Genomic DNA, 21294 nt, shown 5'->3' with positions numbered 1-21294 from the left:
CTTAAATGTCCTGGTTTTGTTGTCCTAATTCTTGCATTAAAAAAAAAAAAAAATACAGATGAGTACGGTTTATCATCAAAAATCTAGTGAAAGTGTAAAACAAATAAACCCCACCGTGCTCAGTTTAAGTTAAATTTTAGCAAATAGTTACTCTCCAGTGCTGTGATCAGTGGAATCGGTGCTATTAATAGTCTAATGCCATGACTGTGTTTGTGAAATGCTAAAATAATCCTGGATTTGCTTTTGTCATTCATAAGTTCATCAATGTCAGCCTTTGAATGTGATGTGCATGTAATCTAATTAGAGACAAGCACGCTTTGCTCAATTGAGCTTGACGGCATTTTGCAGGTCACATTACTTATAAACAGGCTATACATGGAAAAAGAGAACACTGTGGGGTTTTTTTTCTCTTTTTTTTTTGGCGTATGGCCTCTGCAAACAAAATGCTGAATTCCATGAGCTTTGCTCTGAAGGAGTGAAAAAAAAAAATCCCCAAGCAGCCATTGATATGCACAGTGGTCTCATTTTTAGCAAAGGGGTGTGCAGACAGAAAGCTTGACCAAGCAGCAGAGGCAAAGAGAAAACCAAAGAGGGAATAACAAGATCTATCAGGGCAACATAATTGCCTCCTGTTTGCAGGTAAGGCCTTGAGAATATAAGTGATTTGGTTTTAGTTAAATGTGACATATTCATGCATTTCATTTTTCTTTTAAACAAAAAGTAGGCCTCTGTTTTTTAGCCTTTGCTGCTGCTGCCGCTGCACCAGATGGTGAGCGTCAGCTCACTCAAAAACTGGGTCAGATTTCAGAAAAGGCTGGAGAAACCCTGAAACAAGATTTTTTTTTTTAACTTGGCAAAGATAAACCTTGACTTCTTACACTTTTGTCAGCCACCCACCAGATTCATCTTTGCAAGGTTTTGTTGTGACACTCATTTAATTTGATTGTTCTATGTTGTGGTCTGTTCAAAATCTGCAGGGTGTAGTTTGGGACCGGAGTTTAATAGTTTTCAATCGCTTTGGCCTAATTTCACAGTAATCCTAACAAAAAATATTGCATAGATTGTGCTTTAGTTTTAGACATTAGCATCATAGGTTTAAATGTTTTTAGGTTTGAGTGTCTCAGATAATAAGCCACAGTTGTATGACTAAATATCTGATCCACATATGTTTTAATTTGTTCTAAATAAACATTGAGAATTCTGATAAGACTTGATCATGTTCAGCCTGCACAGTAACTCCAGATGTCAGTTTATATACAACATTTTTTGGCATAATCCTACAGTCTGAAGCGTTTAAGTGTAGTTAGAGGACAATGGTACAGTATATCTTAAAGTGGCTTTTTACCAAGTGCCAGCTCTCTGTACAAATTATCACACTTCATGGCAACATCAGTTTGCCACATTCAAAGCACTTAATGCTGAGTTTCTGTTAGTGTACAAGTAAAAGGTTTGCCTTCTTGTTTCTGCACAGTTTCAGATTTGGTAAACTGAAGCTGCCTGAACAACGATTGTTTACTCTGAAGGGACACATATGTTTTTGTGCAACTGCATAAAATTTTCTTACCACTAGATGGGGATCTTTACTCTTTTATGTCTATTGCCCTGACGACTAAGGCAAGTGATGTTTAAAATACACTGTAAGGCCAGTGTCACTGTAGACAGTCACCAGTCAGTGTCTTTCAGCATTTTTGAATCTATATTTATTGATCTGTGACATGAAAACCTCTTAATTGGAACTGACTTTACTGAGCCTAAATTAGAGAATTATCTCAGGCAGTAAAAATGGACTTTTGCGTTGTCTTTAAAGTTATGCACCATTAGAATAACAAAACCTCATGAGTTTTGTTTCTGTTGCTTGCTTGGGCTCTGCTGACGTTTGGAAGCTTGTGTGGTTACTACACTTTTAATAAACGTGTGAAATAATTCATTCATAATTCATACTCCTAAATTACAGCAACCAGTTGAGCGAAAGTTGTGCACTCACTTGACATGGCTTGGTTTACTGGCCTAACTGGGCATTGGTTGTCACTGTTTATAATAGTTCATGGCAGGCGGGCCTGTGCTGTGTGTGTTAAGGCTGTCTGTCTCCCCTCTGAATTTTCCAGCAAAGACGATTGGAAGTTCACTAGTCAGCTTACACACTAAGCTGGTTTCTGTGCTTATCCACACTCACCATTCTAAGTTCTTTGTTTTCTTTTGCAACTTGCCGTTCATCTGGATCCTCTGCCTTTTTCGTGGTTGAATACACATTCTCATGTCTAGTGTATCTAAATGCTATTTTTAGATGAGTGGAAAAACTTTTGTCCTTCGCTCACCTTGGCGCTCAGCTGGTGGGGTGTAGTCGGTCTCCAGGCTTGCTGGCTGTCATGCTAACTACAGACTTTGATCTGCAATGCCCTCCTCTGTGAATGTTTTCCCCTGCATCGGCTACAGGAAGCTCATTCCCTGGTTGCTAGGGCAACCAAGGAGGATGGCTCCCAGCAGGAGCTGGGGAAGCCTTGGGCTGCCTTTCAGCTCGTTGCTGTGGAGCATGCCTGCTGACCTGCTGCTGGGTGGGAGGAGGAGCCAACTCTGCAGAGGAGCTTCTACCGGCTCAGTATGGGTCCTGCCGCCCCGCTGCCCCACCGTGAGACAGAGCTCCAGCATTAGAGCTAGTGCTCCTCTCTCCCTCTGCTGGCCACTGCGCAGCTCTGCCTTGCTCTGCTCCAGTAGTAGCAGGAGCACAGGCGGCAAGATGTCATCCTCTTCTTCCAGCTCCTCATCCACCAGCGATGGACAAGGGAAGCCTAAATCTAAATCCTCGTTTCACAAGAGGGGGGGCCTCAAGAGCACCACCAGCCCTGGTGAGTGTGGGTGAGAGGGGGTCCCATAAAAAGAGTGTGAAAACTCTCAGCTTTAATATGACTGTAGAGTCAGAAAATTACACAGATGCATGTGCAGTAGCACTGAAGAATTCATGCATGCTCACCAGGAATAATAAGAAATGGAACTGAGTTTACAGAGATGAGGACTGCTGTAACTCTAGTTAGTAGCTGAGTTTTGTTTTCTACTGGATTTTGAGAGATTGGTTAAATTTCACAGTTTGAAGTTCATTCCTCATGCATGCTGCTCTGTGTGGGAATGTAATGCACTTCATTGCAAGGAATATTTTAACTGAACCAAAAAAAATATGGACAAATGCACATTACATGTTCTTGTACACCCTGTATTTAGAAACATGAATCTAAAAATGGCTGATGTTTTTATTTGATGAATTGTCTAAAATGATCAGTCGGTTACTTAAATTTTTGTTGATTAGTTTTCTGTCAGTCAGTTAGTCATCTAATCGTGTCAGGGCTAAAGTAAATAATAATCTTGACTGGTAGGCTAGTAACTCTAGTAACTAGTAACTCAGTAACTGACACCCTGAGCAAAAAGTTTGTAATTTAGTAACACCATAGTTAGTAAGTTAATAAATACATTAATACAATAAATACATTATAAGGCAGCCAAACTAAAACATGGATCAGATTCTGCTTTTATGGATTTTACACATATTGCTGATGAAACAATGCAGTGTACAGTAGAGTGTGTTTCCCATATATAGCTGTTATGTAGGTAGCCCAAAAAAATAGACATACATCCATTTTTGTATTAGTTCTTCCTTTAAAAAGTCTTGGAAATGCAGTTGATTTGCAGATTAATTGAAACATTTGGCCTAATGGTGCACTGATGCACAACTGTTAATTAACTTGTAAATTTTAATGCTGTTTTGTGGCAGAGACTTAACACTTAGTGCTGCCCTGGGGTTGATTATCATCAAGTTGTAAACGGATGCTCAGCCCTTAGCGGGCCCCGCTGCCCTCCCCTTGTAGCAATGACAGTTTATCATGGGTGTCCTGACTATGGCCTCTTCTTATCTCATTAGTTTGGGTTCAACAGAGCAGTGGGATCATTTTATCTTGCGACTTCGCCTGTGTCAATATGACAAAAATACCTTCGTCAACTGTAGGCCCAGAATCTCATTACTTATATTAATATACCATGTGGAGAAAAATAAACTATCATCATATCAGTAACTGGCATACGATGAAAGTTGGACACTATTTTTGGTCTTCTAATCTTGAAGGTTTTCTTTGTTGTAGCAGCTAAAGATGGCTGTATTTCATCTTCCCTTCAAGTTTCAGTTAGATTCCACTGTCAGCATCACAGATGTGATAACTATGTTAAACTTTGATTCAATCTTGTTGAGTGTATTTTAGATTGATGATCTCTGAGAAAATTGCAACAGAGTCCATGTCACTGCAGCTGCTTTTTGAATGGATGAGTTTAACAGACTTTAGCTACTTTACTTGACTTCAATGTATAAATTCTTGTAAGTTACAGGATGAATATGACACTCTCAGATAATATTCTATAAAGAAGATATTTGTTATTGACATTTGCATGCTGGTGAGAACAATAAAATATATATTTTAACACGGTAAACACATACTTTCATATTTTAATTAGGCTTTGTCACAACAGGCCTTTATCTCACTGGCATATGGTGGTGTTTTGCAATTAGTATGTTACTCAGTAGTGTCAGTTCACAAGGTATGCGTAGGAGTTTGATTAACATTTTAGTGTGATGGGAGACAGGCCAAACGATTGTAGTTCTTTCATTACCTTTGATGTTGATGCTGACTGGTCTCTGTGGGGACAAACTAGAAAGTTAAACCAGCAATTTATCTGTGAAGCAATTAAATGTTAATATTGACTTAATTATAAGCTACATCCTCAGTGTGCCATAGCACAGCACAAATGCTGGATATTTTTGGAGGGATGCGGCAGCAGATCTCAGGCAGTAACTCACATTGACACACACTATACTGTATTTGCTGAGGAAGCCTGTCTTTGCTGCAGTAATAAATAACTTAGAGGTCTCTCCATCCATGCAGTCATTTAAGTCCTCTCAATTAGCCGCTTGGCTGAGCCCTCTGCACTCCCAGTCTGTCATAAGAGCCACATGTAGGCTACCCATTACAGTGCTTTGCTCTGACCACACCGGCCTGTTAGCGTTCTCGATGTCAATTTTTTGCTGTAGAAAAATCTACTGTAGCTGCATCTTGAGCAGTTGGTGTTATATTCAAGTCATGAACTGGAGGCTTCAACATTTCCTGTGTTCTTTCTCGCTGCAATACAAGAAACAGCTCTGCTCTACTGCATCTATCCTTTCAAGAATCTAGGAAGGAAGTTTCGTTTTTTTTTCCAAATATATTTTTATCTCCAGCACTCGTGCACAGTTGAAACAGTTCTCTTATGTAAGTGTCGGTGTTGATTTGTTGGTGGAAGCATTGATTACCCAGTCAGGAATCTGTCTCTGTCTGCAGGCTGCTCTCTCCCACTGGACCCTCATTGCATCATATGAAGCAGAATATGTAATGTCCTAGCTTTGCAGCCGAAGCTATATGACGTGATATATAGAGGCTATTTAAGTATCTGCCGGAGAGGTGGAGGGAATTCCTCTCTCCAGCATGATTCACTGCTGCACTCTCTGTTGTGATCTGATACAGAGGCTTCTCGCTTGATTTCCACAAACTTGCTGGCCTCTAACTTGACACTACGGTGGTGTGTACCTTTAATTTGTGGGCTGTCTGGTAGTCTAGTTTGTCAAATGACTTTGTTGCAGCAGATTTTCCTTTCAAGTATGTTATCAACTCAATAACATTTGCAAGGCACTATGATCCCTGACTCGTTACCTGGATATTTCACTGTTGATCCTGTCATGACTTGTTTCTTGAAATTGTGTGTATTCCTTATCACATGACATGCAAAGTCATGCGGGCTCTGTTCTGTTACGCCTGGGGGGCTTTGTTACACTGCTGACTGAATCATTAGCACATCTACATGTTGTTGCCCTATGGACCTGCACAACCGGCATCCCCTGTGCCTCCTCAACTCGTTCTTCCCAACCCCCACCAGCTGGTCCTGCAGTAGACTGAAACATGTGACAAGCAAACACAGGGAGTCCCTCCTCAGTGCTCCATAGCCTCACAGCTGTGGTTGTGGGTGTTACAGCATATTGTAGGGATTACTAGCTTGTGTTTTTTTCTTCACTACTGAGAGACAAAGTAGCACCTCAGTGTCACTGCACAATTGAGCCTATTTTTCATATTGTTAAACTGTAAAATCTAGAGAATTGAGGGAACTGACTAAATGCTACCATAAAGGTATGGAAGTATTGACTGTATAGTGTGGACTGTATATGGGGGGTTCATTTTGGAAAAAATTAAAAAAAAAAATTAAAAAAATATTTAGAACATTTTCTGATGAACTGCTTTTTTTCTACAGTACATTTTAATAGCACATTTCATAAGTACAGTTCTGTACTTGTCTATATCACCACTAGAGGGAGTCTCTGGTTCATAAGTGTTTTGTAAAGTCAGACCATCAGTTTTAACTTCTTACCAGGCACCTGTATTTTTTTGCACCAGCCCGAAAATAACTTACCCAAAATAAAATTTTACTGTTCATAACCGTTATTTCATTTGAAAGGCAACTCTTTAAATTCTACAACCACAAGGTCAGAATGAGTATAGTTGATCCTGTACCAAAGTTAGAGAGGCTAAAGTGTCCCACAGGTGGGTCGTTTAACAGGTTAAACAAGTGGCTGGTTGTCAGTGTCTCAGGTCTTTGCCTGTCCTGCAGTCAGACATGACTGAGGACCAGTTTGCTCCGTGTTTGAGTGGAAAATTCCTGGCTTTTCTTCTGCTATGAATAGCTCAGCTGTTTCCTATGTAACAGAGGAAGTCAGTCAGTGGTTGAAAAGGGATTTTGGAGAACCAGAAATGACGACCTCTTAAGCTATCACAGGTGGGCCTGTTGTTGCAGGGTTGACTAGATAGTCACTAGAGCCGCAATATCTGTCCTTTTAATCATCACCACACCGTAAACAAACACACACTCACATGCTCAGAGGAGCTTGACTCAACATCATGCCATCACACACAACGTATCTATCTCACTGGTCTCACTGGGGCGATTTGCAGGCTGACAGACAGTGCATAACACATGGTTATGAAGGGGTTGTATTTCATCACTGAGGTACAGTTAAGCATCCCTGCTCATGCCATGGCTTGTAATGAAGATCCATTTTCATTTAATCCATCTCATTTGATCACAGATGAGCAGGCGTCAGCTGAAGTTTGGTCACTGCCCGGTTTTTATTGGCCTGTAACCCCAATGAGTCAAGGAAGCACTCACCCACCATTCCCCAACTCGTTGACATAATTATCTCGCAGCTCATATTTTCCCTTTGTTTGGAAACACATGCAAAAACAGTCAGACTGTTAATAGGACCAAGACATCTGAAGATGTTCTAGAGAAATTGGAATGGACAATTTTTCAATTTCTTTTTAAGTCTCCATAGAGTAAAGGATTAATCAATTAATTTATTAAGCAAGTAAATATTTGCTGGTTAATAATAATCATTAGTTGCATGGTGAATATGCAACTTCAGTAAGTTCCAATAAGTTCAGTTTGTATGCTAAAGTTTGATTTAACCATAAAAGACTTTCTAGCCTTTCTAGCATTCTTTCATGGCTGTTTTACAGTAATCAAAGTAAAGACAGCAGTAACAAGGTGTGTTCATGTACATGTGGACACATGTACGTACTCTATTGAAGTTCCTAGAAACAGGACGTGTGTTATCAGAAGCCTCCTCACTTTTAGTTGTCTCCATGAAGCAACAATCTTTTTATTGCCTCCAGCTTTGTTCCCTGGCTCACCTTTGGTCTCAGGAATGGGATATTACAGTAACCTCTTGATGTCGAAGCACTGCTAAGTACTGTGTTACGGTACATGTTGACAGTGTCAAGTGACACAGTGCTCCTCTTTGCTATATTCAGATATGGTGAGAGCAGCACTGACAGAACTGTAGTCTGGATAATCACACAGGATTGGAGAGTGGGGAGGGGGTTGAATGCATGTGTCTGTATCTGTTTCTTCTGGAATGTGAGACTGTTGGTGTGCATCTCATATCTGTGTATAATGATATACAGTTTGTGTGTATTTGTGTGTGATGGGCTGCTGGGAAGATTCATTGTTTTGAGACCATTCCTGAGATACACAGTGCCAGTCTGAATGCTGAGAATCCCTGAGTATTTTTGTTTAAATGTTTGTTCTGTTTTATTCACATGGGAATGTTTGGGCAGAGTTAGAGATTAGGCTTGCTTGACAACAGCCCTAATAATAATGCCAGCTCCTGTGTTCCTCTGGGAGAAAAGGAGCGAAAAGTGGTGCACAGCTCCTCCCGTATGCTGTTGATTAGTCCCTTGGGAAAATGATGAGTTGAGCACAACAGAGGCCCAAGCTGGTATTGAAAAAGAAACCAAACCTCAGACTATTTGGGTAAGGAAAACAGGTCTAAATTAAAATTTACACCACCATTCGGTAGCATACTTCTCAGAGTTTATTGTAGTAAGTAAGTGAAGCCATCAGTGGCATAACACATGCTTACATGCATCATTTACCCTTTACAAGGCATGCCATTTCAGTTTCATAACAGAAAGTCACAGAAAACATTTACCTCAAGGTAGTAGTGGAAATTCACAGAAATATCATGCATAACAAACCCCCACAAGCACTGTAGGACAGGTTGCCAGTCACATCAATCTTCTACACTTCAGGTGGCTGAGAATCACTGGATAGAAATGACATTTATCTGTAGATATGAATACTTTCATCTAAAGCCTCTCAAGTACCTTTCTGTTGACACAATCTCCTTTACATTGTCCTGCATGTAAATGCTCACAAGTGAATGAACTTGAGACGGCAACTCCATTAAATTGGGCCGTAGTCTCAATTTCTGCCGCTGTTAAAAGTCATTTTCATATGCTAATAAACTGAATGTACTTTGCAGTTGTAAACTTTGCACCATCAGTCTTCTAGTTTTAAGTAATCTGTGAAAGTGCAAGATTATGTCCAGAGATATTTTATGTTTCTTGATTGTGTTTTCATGAAAAGGAATTTTATGGTTACAATTCTGCACAGACAACATCATTACTATTATTATTTTAGGTATTGAGTAACTCAGGTCACATTGCTTATTGATGCTGGAGCTGGCTTTGGGTTGCAGCAACAGCCTTTTTTGATTGACTTACTGGCTGGAAAACTGCACCCCCTGCACTATGATGAAAACATAAAAATCGACACATCAGTTTGTAAATGGACCGCATTTATATACCACCTCTCTGGTGTTCACCACTCAAAGCCACTGCGAGCCACATTCACACACACACACCGATGGTGGCAAGCTACCACGCAGGGAGCTGGCACAGCCATCAGCAGCAATTTGGGGTTCAGTATCTTGCTCAAAGACACTTTGACATGCGGACTGGAGGAGCCGGGAATCAAACCGTCGATCTTCCGACTATTGGTCCCAACCCGCTCTACCTCCTGAGCCACAGCTGCCCCAATTCTCATCTTTTGTGTACGAAACTGTTCCAGGTTAATTATTCTTCTTTTCCACTGTGTCATACTCTCCAAACTATTTTAAAGATCTGTAATCAAGCTGTACGCCACCACCACAAGCCTCAGTGGAATGAGGACACATTTCTTGCGTTCTTGTATAAGTGAATATCATGAGCAATGTGCTTTCAAACTTCTTATTTCTGTGTTCTTATTAATCATTCAGTGTTTTTTGTCTTTCATGAATTATACTTGCCCAGATAATTTGCTGTATGAAATTGAACCACTGATATTTGTAGCATTTGAGATTAATTTTAGAATTTAGCGCTTTTTGACTTTTTAAAAGCCACATGTTGACTCCATTTATTAAAGACTCTTCTCAAACTTCTTGTGTTTGCTAGCGTGATATTCTAAGTGGTTTAAAGCAAAAGCTCTAAATAGGTTGTTTATTTGTCATGGTGTAGTTAGAACTCAGCTTGTCTGTTAAAGTCATGCCTACTTAGTACACAGCAGACAGGAAGTGGAGTCATCACTGACCACCACATTTTAAGCACGTCACAAATGGCAGTCAGAGCAATGAGTGTGCTGTGTATCTAAGTCCACACTCGGTGGGTTGATGTTGATGTTTTGGTTCATAGCTACGAAAGTTTCTTCCTCTGTTAACGTCACATACGTCTATATTTGCTCTCTATTATAAACAACCAGACTTCACTAGTATCGCAGGGTTCCTGAGTTATTATGACTTCTGAGGACACTGAGGATTTAGGAATGTTTATATCTCTCTGCCTTTTAAACTGGGTTGGAGCACAATATTAAGTTTGGATATGGTAGTATGAAAGATGAAAAAACACTAAATTATGCGTCAGACGAGTAGAGCAATATTGTCATCATAGTTTCCCCTGAGTCTTGTTGATAATATTGGCTTGACTTTTGTTGCAGTTGGCTCATTTGTATTCGATGGTATTGTACAAAAATGAGGATCTGTCCAGAATTCAGTCCCTGCTGTGGTTTGTGTCTGCCTTTTGTGTGTTTTTCATGCTGATGTGTGTGTATATGTGTGTGCCTCTGGTTTAACCCTTCATCTGGAAAATTCCTTGATGATCTTTGCTCTGAAAATTCACTAAAAATGGAACTTTAATAGAGGTTTAGCAGAGTACTTAAGCACACAGGCCTTCCTTGTGCCATACAGCAGTCATGTGAGAGAAGAGGGAAATAGCCTCCCCTTGCATCATGTGATCGGCGGAGAAAATAACATTGCATGTTGTATGTAAATGAGCTCTAATGCATGTATCCACACACCTGTATTTAACAAGACAAGTCTTCACTTTTTAGACAAACATCTGACAATCACATAAAAATGATTTAAAACATAAAAAAGAGTTCAATCTTGATTGTCTCGCTTGGCAAAAACAAACAAATCAGAACAGACTCATCAAACAGCAAGCATACAAATGAAAAAAGAAAGTAGCACATAATAACAATAAGTCAGAGCAATAAGCAAATTAAAACAGATAAAACCAACAAGTTAGAATGAATAACAACGATGTTACTGCAGCGCTACAGTGCTGGTAACAAAGGATGCAAATAAAGGGATTTTATTGGAAATACTAAAAGGAACATTTATATGCAAACAAAACCTTTCTTTAACAGACATGTTTTGTAAAACATTCATAACATGGTTTACGGTCATGAGATGACTGAAGCAGTGTGTTTCATGAAGAGGTGGGAGGTGTAGATTAATTGGGAGTGGCCAGAGATGCAGGGCCTCCTCCATTTTACAGCACAATAGAGCATAAAGTGGTTCACCCCAGTCCCTCCCCTTTTTTGCCACGTGGTATGTTCCAACCCAGTATTTAAATCCGGGAGCTTGAAGACTGTGCTGTTCATGCACTGAAAACCGGTGTAATCCAGGAAGCAGCTGAGAGACAGAGGCAGAGAGAGAATCAGGGGAAAGGGGGGAAAAAAAACTGCTTCACCAGCAAACTGGAGGTTGCGACAGTTACAAAAGGAGAAGCAAAGAAAAGAGAAAATTGTCTGATTCTGGTGTTAGAGCAGCTTATGTTTAGGAGAGAGCACATCCCGTCTCTGTCTTCTCTCTCTTTGCTGTCATTTCTCTCTCTTCCACTGTGCCAGCGGGGGAGGGTGCATCAGCCGTCCCAGGCCTAGTTACATGTCCCAGCATCCCGCAAGAGCTCAGACAAGGCCACTGCGACCGTAACGGATACTGTGAGAACAGGACAAGACAGTGAGATAGAGGTACTGTAACCTAATGCCGATTAATGATAAACAGTACCAGTCTGTTAATGTGAATACTGTTATACTAGAAGTTTCATCAGCTCTGTGTTAGGCATGGTACTTATCACCCTAAAAATAATGCACGAGCAAGCTCATAGTGACAGATGAGGTGCCGGTTAACACAGTTGTTGTGTACTGTAATAGCCTGACAGCATGCAGAAGACAGTAGGTCAGTGTTTTCTTGAAGGATGAACATATGGAAGAGAACACTACATCATGCGTTTGTTAGGTTGGTCTGTTGCTGTGATGCTGATCTTAGTAAAAGCTTGATGTGTTCCATAGTTTATTGCAGTGTCTGACTGTTGCAGTGAGTGAATATTCGGGGCATCTACTCCTCCTGCTGCTGCTGTTTGCTACAGTCCAGTAATGGTGCAGTAGTATTTCCCTGCGGATTAATCACAGAGATTCTTATGAGTTTGCTGACGAAAACAAAATATAAACCGTGCAGTATACAGCACACATTCTAAAAGAGTGTTCGGTGAAGCAAAAATGCAGCAAGCAGAGTGTCAACTGCAGCCACTGAAGGTGGAAGAAAATAAATATGTCATTTAGAATCGCAGTTGAATAGCATCATTATTGACACTGTGTTGTTCATCTTAGTCAAATGATCACCTCTAGTGGATGCACTCAGACAGTAGGTGTGAGCAGAGACATGCTGTATAATGCTGGGGTCTCAGTTTTAAGCGTTCACCTGACCATGTCGACCTTCCCGATGTTTATAATGGCATTGTTGTTGTGAGAACAGCTGACATCTGTTTTTGTTTTGGTGTATGTGACGGCAGTGACTAGTGTGACCTGTGGTCTTCTGTTTCCTCTTAAAAGCTGTTGAATAGCACTTGAAGTAAATGTTTCTTACCACAGTACCAAGAGGGATCTTTTTTAAATGTATGCTATTAAATCTTTTTTTGTCTATCCAGCAGACGTTCGTTAAGGGTTTTTGTTTTGAGGAAAATGATACCCCAACAGTTTACAAAGTGAATGTGCAAGCAGTAGTTTTAGCTGTCAAATTTCTTCACCCACGTTTGTGCGCTTGCAAGGTACTGATCATATATTTTTGAGACGAAGACCCAAAGCCGAGGTTTATTCTCATCTGTGGTTGCTAAGGAGCGTCTGAGGTGTGTGTCATCACTCTGTCTCTCAGGGAATTAAGTGAAATCTATATAGAAAAGCAAACATTTCTAAACACTGGATGCACAGTCAAAAAAACCACCTAAACCACGTTGCTATGGGACACTATACACACAGACACGTAGGTCACCTTTGATGACATCATAGACTTACTTTCATTTCCTGGAGACTTACCATAACAGCTACACACACAGACACACACACACACATTGTCATTATACATAAGCAGTTTCTCACATACTAAGATGCGTCATGCATTGCTGCTGCATGACATTAAGCTTTGTAACAACAGACAACAGAATTTCTTGTGTTTGTATTAGTGCAATTCCAAATGACTGCAAATAATAAAGGAGATAACCTTCATTTAATTACTGTCTCAATGAGCAGCAACATGAATGTAAATAGTGTACTTGTAAGTAAAATGCATAAAAAATGTATATACCACAGCCAGCTGCACTTACTTTGTAGAACATTTAACTATCTTTCTTGTGGTTTGATAATGGAAGCTCACAGTGTTGGTGTTTTCATGTGTGAATAATATATGTACAAACATATGGTGAGCTGTGTAACAATAGTGCCTTCCGAGTAGGACTGGGCAATATTTCAGTATCACTGTTTATCAACTTTCAGCAGAATTATATGATGATACGATCATTACATTATCATTCTACATGGTTCTGTTGTGTAAATTAGTGATTTAGAGAAAGTTGTGTTAAAAAACTACAAAAAAAAATGTCATTGATCTTGTTTTGACACCAGTTTGGAGTTTGGTGTCATCATGTAATGTGTAAAATTGGAACACAAACATCAGCATGATTATTTTATATGTGATTTTGCATTTGGAAAACAAATATATAGTGTATTTTTTTCTGTATTGGCTCTGGGTCAGCTTGGACCACTGGAGAACAGAGTCTCTGAATTCATGGAATCATGTCAAGATGTGTCTAATTTAAAAATAGGTCAAACAAGAAAGGAGAGCAGAAACAAAGAATGTTTGCTCAGCACAGTAGTTGATTCCTCTCTGCAGCTATAGTTAACTTAACTTAAGGAAACAAAAGTATAACTGCCAAACAGTTCCTGCCAAATAAAATGACTCCTGTCTATGTGAGAACTCTCCCCCAAACAGTTGTAGTTTTTTAGATTCAGGAAAGATTCATATTGATATCTGAGTGAAAAGCAGAACCATCAATTATCTGGTGTAAACTCATGTAAATGTATATTTGAGCTTTGCCAAACCACAATGACAATTGTAGCCTGATATTGTGAGATTATACAAATCCTCAATAAAACCAAAAATATAACCAAAGTGAAAATAAGTAAATCACTCAATCTGACATTTATGTTCTCAATTGTTAAAAGTTTTGTTTTGTCCGAGTCTAAAACCCAAAGATAGTCAACTTACTTCAATAATAAGACAAGAAAATACAGCAAAATCCCACATTAAATGATAGAACATGAAATGTTTGGAACTTTTGCTTGAAAATGGACTTAAATGATCAATTACTTATCATAATAGTTGCCTATTCATTGCCTGTCAGTCGACTAATTGTTGCAGCTCTACTCATTATTTCTCTGACACATGAACTGGTTAAATAGGTCATAAAATGCTATTGGCTCTCGAGTCGTGGTGGGGCACTCTGCCTGTTCCTTTGGTATTTGCGTTTCCAGTGCTGCGTACTTTGAGTGAAGGTTGGAGGAGACAAGTTGAGATCCACGTAGATGAGACAGTGCAAGGCCAGATGTTTGGTGTAAAACAACAGTTACTTTGGGTGTTGTTATTGTGGTGAAAACTGGCTCTTTGAATATGCACTCGGAATAGATGTCTGTTTTTCAGCAAAATGTCACACAGCTGACGATTTGAAAATTTAATTAGTAAGCATAAACTAATTACTTGACAGAAATGTACATCAATTACGGAGAAGGACAGAGATGTACTGTATGTAGAGATTAAACTGGGAGATAACTGACTCTTCAAGTAGGGGAAGCACTGTTCTTCTCTGCAGTGGCATCCAAATCTCATTAATTCTCTGCAAATCATAGTTTATCATCATAGTAAATGGCTCAGACAGTAGGGCTGAAGGGGAGGTTTTGGTAACAATGTGGAGCTTATGGGATCTGAAGTTTGTTGCATGCATAGTTTTAATCTAACTGTGTACCGAGATGATTTATAGCAACTCCTGTATTAAATATGACCCTTAAACAAATGATTGATAAGGCCTCACAATCATACATACATTTTTTTTGCTTATTTTCAGACGTGAGAGTGTGTGTGTGTGTGTGTTTGTGTGTGTGTGTGTGTGTGTTTTAACCAACTTTTTTAAAGGAAGTTTTGGCTGATTCTGTCTTGACTTGTTTGAATAGGAAATGTGGGGGAAAAATGTAAAATGCAAAAGAGGAAAAAAGATTTACCAAAGATAGTATAATTTATAATAAGTCATTTGGTTGCATCTTCTACATTATGTAGGAAAATGTAATAAATAAGTAAATAAATAATTTATATTACTTTACAGCTTATTAGAAGAAATAAAGTTTGCAAATTAGATATAGATTGTTGTGGTCATTGGAATAATTTTCATGGACACACTGTATAATGTTATGTTTGACTACTTGAAATACTGTTTTCTCTGTGTATCTTCCAGTAAGATGCAACTGAATCAGGTGCTTTCCAGTTCGAGGATGGCAGGCTTCCAGAGAACATAAAGGACTGGAGCACGCTGATTAATTCACAACCTTTAATTGTGCAAACAGACTAATGTTTCGACACTTATGTGTCTTCATCAGAGTCAAAGTCTTATGTTTGACTACTTCAGTATGAACCATACATTAGTTTACCCAGTCACTGCTTGAGTGAACAAGAAAGAGTGGAGCTGCCAAGCTGCATCGCTGCTGCTTTTGGCCTGAGAGACGGGGAGGATGAGACACGCTGGAAGGATCGTATTGATCCTAATAGAGCAGAGGCAGCTCCACAGATACTAGATGTCTGTCTCTCTGGCAGGGTTTAAATAAAACAGGTGGGTAGTTCATGTGGGTGGTGTGCAGACTCAGGTCCCGGGGATGTGAGAGAAAGCTGAGACGGAGACCTTTGTCAATATTACATAGTGGTTTAAGAAATTAACTTGTACAATGGCTGCATGAACATGGGCAGGTTGAGGCATTTCATCCAAAAATAGACACACACAGTAGACAGCAGGTTTGAGGTGAGGCTGCAGGCTGGGTTTTTTGGCCTCCCTGTGTGCCAAAACACATTCTCATGCAATCTTAATCGGCACAGTGGTTTGAAACCAAGACCAAAAGTGCTTATGTCAAGGCTTCACAGACAGGTATTGTTCCAAATAGAGGAAATGAGGATACGCGATATTAGGTACTGTGTCCCCATATTGATCCACAGTCTCTTTCATAAACGAGTCACACAGATTGTCTCAAGGTTAAGCTTACAGTCAAGTACCATCTATGGCTGATGTCCATCATGGCTTCTTTGTCTGAACACAGGGGTGTCAAAATAAATTAACAGCTCAGTTTTATTTACATACTCTTTATTGGACAGATTTTCATAAGTAACTATTTACAGAAATTACATGTTAGTTTTTAGATGAGTTTTTTTAATTTTCCAGTAAACACAGACAAGGGCCCCTGTTGTTGTTTTGTTGGTTGGCTCTTGGCTGTGTTTTTGTTGTGTTTTCCGTGTCGGTTGGATGGTTTTTGAAAGAGGTATCAGTGTGGAGAACAGAAGATCAGCCAACACTCACCAGAGATAATTGGTAATAGTTTGGCAAAGTTTGCTTTTCTTTGTTTTTAATTCTGTTGTCAGCTGAGGCTCTCTCTGTTTTCAAGTAGAGAGGTTTGTGCTTCCCACTACAATGATGTCACTGAGATAAATAGAGTCGGGGGTGCTGGATTAAGAGTCATCTGTGGTGGAAAGGCCGGAGGATTACATGGATACTATACTGGGGATGACTCTGTTTGTGTGTGTGTCTCTATACTTGAAGTCATCTGTTAGTCCATGTGAACATGCACATGCGTTTACATCCACACACACGTGCACTCTACATACACACATGTATATTGATAAATTGGCTGGACCAATATATCAATGGATATTAGCTAATGGCAGATATTGGCATATATTTCAGCTAGGGCTGCAACTAACAATTATTCTCATTATTGATTGATCTGTCGATTATTAATCAATTAGTCATTTGGTCTATAAAATGTCAGAAAATGGTGAAAAATGCTGATTTCTCATGTCCTCAAATGTCTTGTCAGCAGTCCACAACACAAAGATATTCAGTTTACTACCATAGAAGACTGAAGAAACTTTAAAAGCTGGAACCAGAGAATTTTTGCAATTTTTTGATTAACTGATTATCAAGATAGTTTGCAATTAATTTTCTGTCGATTGATCAAAAATTAATTGCAAACTATATTGATAATCAGTTAAATCATTGCAGCTCTGATGACGGCTGTAAGTATCAAAAAATTTGAGTTAATTTAGAAAGAGTTACATAGTTTATCCACTAACGAGCACTCGTAAGTTTATTTTTCAACTGTAAAATGTCCTGCTCAATACATATCTTACAGTCATGGTTCTGTAATAACCAAACTTAAGGGATCCCTGCAAAAAATGTTTTTTTATGTTATGTGTTTATGGAAAAAAAAAATCAGCCAATCATTAGATTTTTTAAATTTTGAAATATCGGTATTGGCCTCAAAAATGCAGTATAGGTTGGGCTAAAGTGTATATGTATGTCAAGCACAACTTTTACATCCTTAAGCATATGATTGGATTGTGGCATAACTGTAACTCACATCCTTTGAGACTTCTAACTGCAGTATTGAGACGTTCAGTGTATAATGCCAGTATTAGTTTACTGTGGAGAGTTACCCTCTGTTCATTCTGAATCCATGCAGACAGCAGATGGCAGAGACTAATTGTCACAGGCCAGACACAGCACCAATAATTGCACCAATTATAGAGACGAGTGAACACACCACTTCCAAAGCCAAAGACTTATTATGAGTGAATTACTGTGTGTGCACATAACTATGGTACTCTTTAAATTATCATTCTTTTTGACTTGCATTTAGGGCTGTCTTTAAACAGAACATGGGAATCTGTTGATTTGATGTTTCTCAGTGTACCTCAGACTTCGGAGACAAATATATTTTGTCTTTTAGTCACTCTCTTCTACTGTGTTTGGTTTAATCTTGAGTGGCTGGCGTCATCTGTTTCCAGCAAGTCTAGAGTGGGGAAGGCCCCTGTGTGTCAACCTCAGGTGTGTGTATGCACGTATGAATGTGCACATGTGAGATAGGGTAATTCTTTTTCAAGTGTGTGCATGCCCATGTGTGATTGAAGTGACACAACATCTGCTGGTACAGCTGTCTTCTTTTAAGCTGGATCTATTCTTTGACATTTTACAAGAATTTTCATGCTCAGATTACAGCCACAGCCATCGTCACCAGAGCTTCACAGGTAATTGTGGTTATGCCCTATTTGGATTTGTTAAACTTCTGAATGTTTAGTTTTTGGAGCTGATGTCTTTGATGTCTTCAGTGTAGACTTAATCAGAAAAAGGCTTTCAGTTGTCTTAATATTCTAGTTATTCATAACATGGAGTGATAAGAGCTGTGGTAAAGACCTTTTGTTTGTGTTATTCTCAAGTTTTAAACTAAATATGTGTCCATTTGTTTGAGTTTCGCCTATAGTGTAAAAAATACAGTATGAGCTAAATTTGTGTTTGCTAAAATCATAGCTTTCCCCACTCAAACCACCACACGCTGGAATCTTTGGTAAACCAAATGTAAATTACTTTCTATTTTTGTCTGTGAAGGTACTATAGTTAGCTTTTGTCTGCTTTTACATATTTGTCTTTCTGTTTTTAACAGACTGTGAAATTATTTAAGAATTGCTAACTTTGTAAAGTGACATCATCATTACTGAATCACCTTCAGTCTGCAAAACACCCTGATAGTCTATGTGTATCTGTACCACATGCGTTCTGTCAGATACTACACATGGCGCTTGATGTTGCCAGCAGTTGGCTGTACACTTTGACTTATTGGACACTGCGAAGACGCCTCACATTATATATGTTTTACTGTGTTTGAGATAAGACTTCTTACAAAGTAAAAGAAAAATATAGCTCAGTATAAGTTACTTTTCAGAAAAGATAAAACATTGTTGGATGTGATCTTTCAACACTAAAAGGACAAGAGGTAGCTTTCAACTCATATTCGTTAATTTCACCGGATGCAAAAAACATATAGCAACCTCTGTCCAAGGTGAACCCACTCAAAATATAAACAGTTCAGTAGAAACATCAGGCAAACATCACAATGACATTATGTGTTGCTGTCACACACTGTAACTCTGTCTGTGTCTGTCTTACAGACCTGTGTGGTGCATCTGGGCCCAAACCCCTCAAGCCCCAGCGATCTCTTCCAGGGACACCTCTCTCTCACTACCCAGTCGACCTGCGAACATCCATGGAAGAGAAGTACAAAGAGATTGCAGAGGTAATCTTAAACTAAGTGAAAAATTGATCTGTTTAAAAATCAAGATATTTAGTCATCGAGGTATTTTAATCAGCTGTTACTACTATTTATTTGAATATGCTACTTATGAAAATAGAAGTTGGCAAGTTTGAAAATCACTTGCACAAAAAAATCAGAAAGGTGAAGTTTTTTATTTGTTATGATATCAGTTCAGTGTCTTGTATGGCATTTCATGGCTTTATTTCAAGGTAAATGTAGCAGGTGGGTTTATGTGAGCCTCAGGGTACTATTTTCCTGACCGTCACCATCAGCGTTGCAAACCAAAAAAAAAAACTGAAAAACTCACTGTAATAATGAAAGAAAAAATATTTTGATTCTCTAAATTGAATCTGAACCTTTATTGAACAAAAATGTCCAGATGGATTTGATAGAGCTCAGGACTCATCCTGAGGACAATCGTGTTACTCCAGATTATTTTATTGTTAAATGTTGGTGAAAGCACGCTCCTTTGGTGCCAGGAAATTACCAAATAGGTGCCGACACAAAAAAATACACAAATTGCACACAGACTGTGTTTGCCCCAGTGCTTTGGCAGGAAAATCGATGATTTATGATTCCATAAATGGTATAACTTGTGTTTACACCAGGAGCTGTTCACACGCAGCATGGCAGAGAGCGAGATGCGCAGTGCTCCATATGAGTTCCCGGAAGACAGTCCCATCGAACAGCTGGAAGAGCGTCGGCACCGCCTGGAGAGGCAAATCAGCCAGGACATTAAGTGAGGAAATGCAAACACACCACACACACACACACACACACACACACACACACACACACACACACACAAAGCCAGTAAAATATACTGTTTTCAGTACCTCAGACAGACATAACTGCCTCCACCTAGCCTTGCTTTCACTCGTGCACACATGCTTATCAGCTTCCAAAATGCCAGTTTGGGGGCTAACTAACCCCAGCAAACAGCTAACTGGGCTAGCCAGCACTTGGTGCCTGTCCTGGTGTTCCATCTTCTTCTACACAAACTTTTATAGGGAGGTAGGCTGTGTCTTGGTTTCCAGGGTTAATGCTCTCTGCACCACTAAGCTGATCGTGTGGGTGGTTACGTGACATGCCCCCTGCAAGCCCCTGTTTACTGATCAGGGTGTACCACTACTAACTTATGATATTTCTCTGTCTGTGTCAATCACCTTGATCACTTAATGCCTAAAATGCTTTGTGTATGTGTGTATCTGTGTGTGTGTGTGTGTGTGTGTGTGTGTGTGTGTGTGTGTGAGAGAGAGAGAGACTGCTTGAGTGAAGTGTGTGTTCATGTGTGTGCTTGTGCATATACCCGTATTTGGTCTCACTCCCCCTTGTGTGCTTAATTTCTTCTCACTACCTCTGATGCCCATCTGCCCCCTTCCTTGCCCACACTATCCTGCGCCGCTGCATATCACCCCAAGGCTTGAGCCAGAGATCTTGCTCCGCGCCAAACAGGACTTCATGAAAATCGACAGTGCTGCAGACCTAGAGTGAGTGAGCTCTGCTTCAGTATGTATGTTTTGTCAGGCTCTTCGGTTATTTATATTCTTTCAGTTCATCTATATTTTGCTTGTTTGTACTCTTAGTACACATCTGACATTTTAGTATTAACCTCTATACTTGTCTGCAGTATTTGGGAACTCTGAACTGTTGTAAGAACTTTACTCCAGAGCCACTGAGAGAGATTATCAGCATGTTGAGATGGACCACATCTTCCCTCTACTGGTGACTTGATAGACATACAGTAACTTTATAAATGGGTACACTGTCCTTTTACTTTTTAACTCTCTAAAAACGAGAAGTCTGCAACTGGATTTCCATACTTCGTTGATCTCGATTTGATCTCTTCATAACTGAGATTCCTGTGTTCCAGTGGCAATAAAACTTGTACCATCTGTGAACCCTGAG

General features: G+C 39.5%; 1 protein-coding gene across 8 annotated transcripts in view; it reads left to right on the top strand.

The window, feature by feature from the left end:
- The window catches only part of LOC121891954 (AMP deaminase 2-like), a 32588-nt gene that overhangs the window by 1136 nt on the left and 10158 nt on the right, over positions 1-21294 (top strand). For 2 of the 8 annotated variants that reach the window (XM_042404686.1, XM_042404678.1), the window contains exons 1-4: positions 2378-2843; positions 19244-19368; positions 19995-20125; positions 20808-20876. In XM_042404686.1, the coding sequence (XP_042260620.1) occupies positions 2393-2843; positions 19244-19368; positions 19995-20125; positions 20808-20876 (776 nt within the window). In that variant the 5' untranslated portion in view covers positions 2378-2392. Of the gene's footprint in view, positions 1-2377; positions 2844-11310; positions 11686-12954; positions 12974-19243; positions 19369-19994; positions 20126-20807; positions 20877-20902; positions 21112-21294 lie in introns of those variants that run through there. The other 6 variants (XM_042404694.1, XM_042404701.1, XM_042404706.1 and 3 more) reach the window with 5 other exon arrangements.

The sequence above is a fragment of the Thunnus maccoyii genome, chromosome 3 (genome assembly GCF_910596095.1).
Source record: "Thunnus maccoyii chromosome 3, fThuMac1.1, whole genome shotgun sequence".
Classification (NCBI taxonomy): domain Eukaryota; kingdom Metazoa; phylum Chordata; class Actinopteri; order Scombriformes; family Scombridae; genus Thunnus; species Thunnus maccoyii.
Note: the sequence above shows the minus strand (reverse complement) of the source record. Positions and strands in the feature narration are given on the sequence as shown.